This window comes from Humulus lupulus, chromosome 4, assembly GCF_963169125.1.
Source record: "Humulus lupulus chromosome 4, drHumLupu1.1, whole genome shotgun sequence".
NCBI lineage: Eukaryota > Viridiplantae > Streptophyta > Magnoliopsida > Rosales > Cannabaceae > Humulus > Humulus lupulus.
Window position 1 is genome coordinate 221,972,949 of NC_084796.1, and position 7,069 is coordinate 221,980,017.

At 36.5% G+C, this 7,069-nt stretch overlaps 1 protein-coding gene and 1 long non-coding RNA gene across 2 annotated transcripts; both read left to right on the forward strand.

The window, feature by feature from the left end:
* Positions 1–392: 392 nt before the first annotated feature.
* Positions 393–887, forward strand: LOC133832925 (uncharacterized). Its single transcript, XM_062263200.1, has one exon. The coding sequence runs from the start codon at positions 393–395 to the stop codon at positions 885–887; it is 495 nt and encodes a 164-aa protein (XP_062119184.1).
* Positions 888–6,211: 5,324 nt separating this feature from the next.
* LOC133829420 (uncharacterized) lies at positions 6,212–6,765 on the forward strand. The gene is made up of 4 exons (XR_009891761.1): positions 6,212–6,302; positions 6,401–6,472; positions 6,553–6,629; positions 6,739–6,765. It is a non-coding gene; the product is annotated as an uncharacterized LOC133829420 (long non-coding RNA).
* Positions 6,766–7,069: the final 304 nt, after the last annotated feature.

A 7,069-nucleotide genomic window follows, 5' to 3' on the forward strand; every position in this document is an offset into this window, starting at 1 on the left:
AGGATATATAAAATTTTGTATTGGGGAAGACTCTACATAATTTCTTCCAGAAAGCTTTAAGAGAATTCCAACAAGTGAATAACACAGACTCGTGGACTAGGCAGATTTTAATTGCTGAACCACGTAAAAAAGCGTGTCCATATTGTTGGTTTCCTTTGGTATTTTTGTTTAATTGCTCTTCATTTCTAAGTTGACAAAAAACGGCATCAACAATTTGGTGCTTTCATTGAGAGCCATTAAATAAGACGTGAGCATGTTTAATGAGAAAGCCTCCTGAATCATCAATGGCCGCTGCAAGTAACCCCAGTACTGGTGAGCAACCATTGCCCCAGATACCTGAGGAGTAGACTCCTCATGCTGAGGATTACTCCTGACAGCCTGGAAAGCAACCCATGGTGGATCCGGATCCTGAAGAAAGGAGTGATTCCTCCAACTCTCGGGGGTCGTCTATCCCCAGGCCTGACGAGGATATGTATTACACTCCCCGGAGGCCTAGGGGATGTCCACGTGGGAGCATGGGCGCCAGGAGGATGAAGCAAGTGCCACCACCGGCGTCTCAGCTAACACAGCCAAGGCCACGGAGGAGTAACCGGGCTGAGGCTACTGCCAACCCGACTGCAGAAGTACCAACAGGAATGGGTAATAACCTAGCCCCCTCGGCGGCTCGGAACCCTAACCCTGATGCTGCGCGAAACAACCCGGAACCTAATCGGGCAAACTCTGGACCATCCAGGCCCGACAATGGGAGAAAACCACTGTCACCCATAAGGCACCCACCAACACCAATAAGGCACCCGTCGCCAATCCAAGAGGTCCCACGAACTGCACATCGGAGGCCATCTTGCAGCGGCAGTCGAGATGGAAACCGACAGGCTAGGCCTGGATAGGGGAACGAAAGAGAAGCTACCCGAAATCACAAGGCTCCTCAGCCTTCAGGAAGTCAAATGTCAAGATCAAAAACTGCTGGGACAAGGAGGTCAGTAGGAGACCCACCTCGTAATCATCAAGCCACGCATCCAGAAAGGGCTACAAGTTACGTAAGTGAAAGCTCGGACTACACTCGGTCCGTGAGCATTTATAACACCGAGCCAAGGCATACATGGAATCTAGGGAATCACCCTGATCTGTGGGATCATATAAACCATAACCGGTTCGAGATAATCCCTCGAACCCTAATTTATGTGACCACCTGAATGGCCGCAAACAGTCAGCGTATAACCCTGTACCGATAATTTGGGAATTTGAGAAGAATTTTATTCTTCAGGTCAAGTATGCAATTATATGATAACTTAGGTTGAATAATTAATTTGGAATTAATTATTAATGTTTGATAATATATTTATTAATTTAAATATATAATTTTTGAAATTCATATATATATATAAATTAATTAATTATTTTATTTGATTGGGAGAAAATAAAATTGGTAAGTAAAAAAAAATAGATAGTTTTTTTATTTAATTTTAAAAGATGATGATAATGATGATCATCAATTTGAATTTTGAATTTAAAATTTAAATTTTGAAATATGGTTGTCATCTTTTCCTTAAAAAGATTAATGCCTTATTTTATTGAAGATTGATTTTAATTAAATAAATAAAAATACAATATCCCTGAAAAGGAAAATAACGGTTCACGCATGACACAGTCCAAGGATGTGCCATGCGTGTACTACTACACTAATATTGTATGAGTGTTTTTTTTATTTTATTTATTTAATTAATTAATAATTTGAAAATATTTTTTTCAATTTTGGTAAGTTAGATATTTACCTAAATCAATTCTTATCATCATTATGATATCACTATTATTATTAGGAATAATAAAGTAATAGAATAATCTCTATATATATGATATAGAATAATAAGAAGAAAACACACAGCAGATATAAGTCAGAGAAACAATTCAGAATAATTCTTATAATTTTTGTCAGACAAAAAGTTTATCATCTTGTTTTTTATTCTAACCATTCTTAGACCATAATCTAAGTTCTAATGTGCTGAGAAATACTTGTGATTCCTAAATTGCAAAATCATGTTCTCTATGTGCCCACACACATCTTGAGGTGTAGAGAACACTCCAGAAGGTCGTGATTTGAGTGCTCAAAGTATTGGATAGGAAGATCGATAAATATACGAAAAGACTCAAGGACACTTGATAGGCTTCAAGAGGTAAATGCTTATGTTCTTGAATATTCATATGTTTATGTGTTTATATGTTATATATAAATATATTGTATATTTATATATATGTTGCATGATTTATAATATTGTATGTTAATGTTTCTGTCTGGATGTTTTTTTGTTCATATAAATTGTTTATATGAATGGATAGAAAATTTGTTGTTGTTCTACACAATGGGCCCACCACGCCAATTCCCTTGCGTACTCTGTATATTTTTCCAACAACACGATCAAGAGCGCTTATAGATTGTAGCAAGAGTTGAATGAGCAAGGGAATATGGCGAATAACTCGGGCTTTTGGAAGAGATTGTGGAACTTAAAAATCCCTCCAAAAGTGAAGAATTTGCTTTGGCGTGTGGTAACTGGTTGCCTCCCCACAAATATGCAATTGCGTTCTTAGCATGTTCAGATTTCGACACTTTTCCCTCAGTGTAATCAAGGGCCTGAGATGATAGCACACAGCTTGGTAAATTGCACTTTTGTCCAGGCGTGTTGGCTATAAGCTGAGATGGCAAGTGTGGGCACTACATATGGCTCGTTTGCTGGGTGGTTGCAATCTGTCTTTATTAGAATGAATAAAGAAAAAGTTGAGTTGATAGCAGCCTTGTGTTGGGCAGTTTGGTAGGTTAGGAATGAGGCGGTCTGGAAAAAGAGAGGGAGATCGGTGGAAGCAATGGTTTTGTTGGCAAGAATCAGTCTTGATCAATGGCAAAAAGCTCAAGTGAGAAGCTTCTTTACAGATGTGTCTTCTAAAGATAATGGTGAGGGTAAAGAGCTTTCGACTAAACCTAAGGAAAACACTATTAAGATGAATGTCGACGCAACCTTTGTTTGAGGATTTTGGCAGATATGGTATAGGGTGGATAGCTTGGGACCATGACGACAAGTTTATTTCAGCTTAACATCGGAGCTTTTCAGGGCTGCACCCAAAAAAGGCAGAGGCAGTAGGCATCACGGAAGTTTTTAGTTGGATCAAGACTCAGAACTTGCCGAAAGTTACATTGGAGACTGACTGCTTGATTGCAGTCCACACTACACCAAATACTCATTTCCATAACACATGAATATAATACTAATAAAAAAGTATTATGCTAGAGTACTTATATTGGGGCCACTTTATGAAAAAAGGGCGGTAATAATAAAACCATCCCGCCACTTAGCTTTTTTTTTTCTTTTTTTTTCATTTCATTTGGGGCCAATTCATTTCCTTCAATTCCTTCTCCTTTTTCCTCATCATTCTCTCTCCTCTCTCTTGGATCTCTTTATCCCACCAAACCTCTCTCCTTCACTCTTTCTCTCTCACATTTGTCTTTGTGGAGACCGACCGCTACCTTCCCCTACATGCGCCAACTAGGGATCTTCAGAGGTCGTCGAAGCTTCGACCTCGCGGGCCCAAGCCCTCACACGACACCAGAGGCGAACGACGACACCGAAGGCCAGCTCTTCTTCTCCTCTTCCCTGTGTGCGGCCAAGCCTTCTTCTTCCTTGCGTGAGACACTTAATTTTTCTCAAGTTAGTTCAGAACAGGATGTTGCACTTCTAGAAGATGCTAAACAAGCTACCAAGTAAGGAGAAAAGATGAACAGAGAACATGTATAACACACATAATGATATCATCATATATGGTTTTAGTTTCCAACTTTCTTTGATTCTGTGTTTGGTCCTTTTGACATTTTTGTTCTTGACAAAGTTGGTTTGTCTTGTTTTGCTTTGTTTCAGTATGGAGCTCTCAGAAGGAAAATTAGATTCCAGTGCGGCGGACCTCGATAGAGAAGCTTACCCTGTTTTGGATGAACTGGGTAGGAATGTAAGCTCACGAAGTCATTGCATTCAGCCTCTCGAAGCCGTCGCAGCCCAACCTTGATTTTTTCCCTTGCAGCTCCCGTTGCTATCGTCGTCACCTCCCAATAAACCCTTGGTCGGACCTCATTCTCTCTATATCAGGTAATATATATATATAAATATATATAGGTGTTTTTTAATTTATTTTCTATTAGTTTTTGGGTTTTCTTTGTGGTCCTTGCCAAGGAGGGGTTTCAATGTCTTCAAGGACGGTTCACATGAGAAGTATTGGGGCTGGGCTATCGTACATATTGGTCAGTGACATGTTTTATTAAATTGAACTGATTTTTCATTGAGATTAAATGACAATTGTTCTTTGAGATTATTAGATACTATGTTGAGATTCAAAATTTGGAGAATGAATATGTGAAATGTTGAATGTACTCTTAAGATTACTAACCTAGAAGGATATTATTGGGAATGCTTTGCTTTGTGTAGGTTTGCATTCATGTTTGAGTAATTACCAAGGATAGATTAAAGTTTTGTGATGAAACGTGAAGAAATTTATGTTAAGGAATTAAAGTTTTAGCTAATTTGTCACTTCTTTCAATGGTCAGACAAATTTAAATTATAAATGTATCGGGAAAAAATGTAAAAGGGACATGAGTAATCTGTGTGGATGCCAGTGTGTTTTTCTTTCTATCATTATCTAAAATTTCATACTTGCATTTTTTTTCATTTATATGAACACACACATAGAGTTATACACATTTCATCTTCAGACGAGCTTTCAGTCAACGATGATTTTTCTGCCCACCCTCTTTCTACCCCAAGCAATTTGATACATTTTGTGATAGCCATGACCATTGGTTAAAATATTCTAAGAACTAGCTTGAAGTGTTTCACATTTGATCTCACATTTTCTTTTTCACTCACTTGGTTGTATTTGTACTTTGTTTGTTTGTTTCTTTATTGCTTACTCTTTCTTTGGTAAAAACTCTAGGCACTGTTGCTTTCAAAATTTGTTCCTCTGACTTCAGTCCTATAAAATTATACATAATTCATTTGTGTGCTTCTTCATTTTCATATTCACTACAAAAAAAAAAGGTTTTATTTGCATCCAATAGCCATGCACCATTTATTTGAAACTATTTTACTAAATGTTATTATCTCTACGAATCAGTTGGGCGTTGTAAGCACCTAAAGCATACTAGAGGAAAATTTTTGTAATTAACTTCCTTTTGTAGGCACAATTTTCTCTTTTATTTATTATTATTATTATTATACAAATGTCATAGTGATGAAATACTTCATATTTTGTTAATATATTTAAAAGAAATCATAGCCAATTAAAACAGGTTACCATTTAGTGTCAGATTTTTTTTAGCATGAATAATTTAATTTTGTGTGGTATTTTGCAGAAAGCTATAAAAACTGTCCAACCTTCTACTAGAAGAGAAGGGTTTTCTGCCATTCCTAATGTAAAATTGGAAGATGTAGGTGGACTAGATCTTATAAGGAAGGAACTTGAACGATTCATAATTAGGCATTTCAAATACCACGAGAAATTTAAGGTAATTTTGTTATGAAATTTATTTATGATAGCCATTCTACTGTAAATAAGAGTTAGAGTTGAGGTAACATTGTAAAAGTTAGCTTAGCTTTGTTTGAGTTCTTTTCTAAGTTTCTTGTAGTAAATTATTATGCATAAACCTCATGTTAGTGTTGTTTATACTTTCATCTTGATTCTTGTATTTTTGACATTTGTACTCGTTGCTTGTTTCATTTAGTTTGCAACATGAATTGCCTAACATTAAGTTTTCTTCATTGTTTCTGAGTGTCATCCTGGTTTCTTCTTTGAAAAACTGTTGTCTGGAAATGAATTTAGATGGTGAACCATAAATGATTGCATTGATCTGGTTTGTTAGTCCTGTACTCCTGTCATTTAAGGGCTAAGGTTATGGTTGGAATAGTAGCCTGTTGCTGACTCTTGAGCCAGTATTTCTTAATGGAAATTAACAAACAAGTGCGAAAATGATTGCAAATTTTTTTAAATAATTTTTTCTCTTTCTTGCTTGGTTTATTTTCAATATTATCGAAAAGGTCATGTAGTCTTTTGACTTAAAAAGTCTAATTGTGATGGTGTCTTTTAATACTACAGTACCCAAATTTGAATTTCAGGTCCCTCTTGTTAATAAATTTACCCTGTATCTTTTAGTAATAGGGTGTTTCTTTGTGTAATAATAGGGTGTAAGGAAATGAAGCATTGTTTGATTATTTCTTATTTAGATCTGAACAAGTTTTTGGTGGAGTTTTGATGGCTTATTGTGAATTCTGGTATGATTTTTTTTAATAGAGGTTTGGAATGAATATAGATACAAGAATTTTGCTGTTGGTTTATCTAATCTGATATTTGCATTTGTGCTACTCTCCAGTGTGTTTGTGACTGGGATGATCATGAAAATAAGTTTATTGAAGTTGAAGGAATTCTGAGAAGACAGATAAAGGTAAAGTGTTGTTTAATTTGATGCTAATTACCACTTTACCAGTCACGTTCCACTCTAAATCACTCAATCTTTGCTATTAGATGTCTCTTATTCCTAGTGTGCAACCTTTCCATGCAATAGCCTATCCAATTGATCCAATGCTTGCACTGGAGATAAGGTAAGTATTCTATCGCCTATATATTGCATTAGTCTGTTCTCTTTATTTACTGTCTTTTTGGTCTTGTAGTAGTCTGTTCACTTTATTTACTGTCTTTTTGGTCTTGTAGTCGTAAATATGCTGCACACTGCTCTGTCATTGCATCTCGTTTTTCTCTTCCTTCCTTCCTTCAATTATCCAGCAGCCTTGCCCATAAAGAGCGAAGGTGGCAATAAAAGGCTAAGGGTCGGGTAAGTTTGAGATATATATTCTCTCTTCCTTTGTATGTACATACTTCCTATGCCTATTTTCATTCGCTGTTACTGGTTTTGAATTCAGGTATGTTAGCAGTGACTTTGGTAACCATCCTCTGTCTCATCTGATGGGTTCTGTCTTTGGCATGCACGATAGAGAGAATCTTGAGGTTTGTTGATTATTCCAAAGATTATTGAATTTACCCA

Bases quoted from the DNA above. Each gene is read 5' to 3' on its own strand.
- LOC133832925 (XM_062263200.1), top strand. From the start codon at position 393: ATGGTGGATCCGGATCCTGAAGAAAGGAGTGATTCCTCCAACTCTCGG.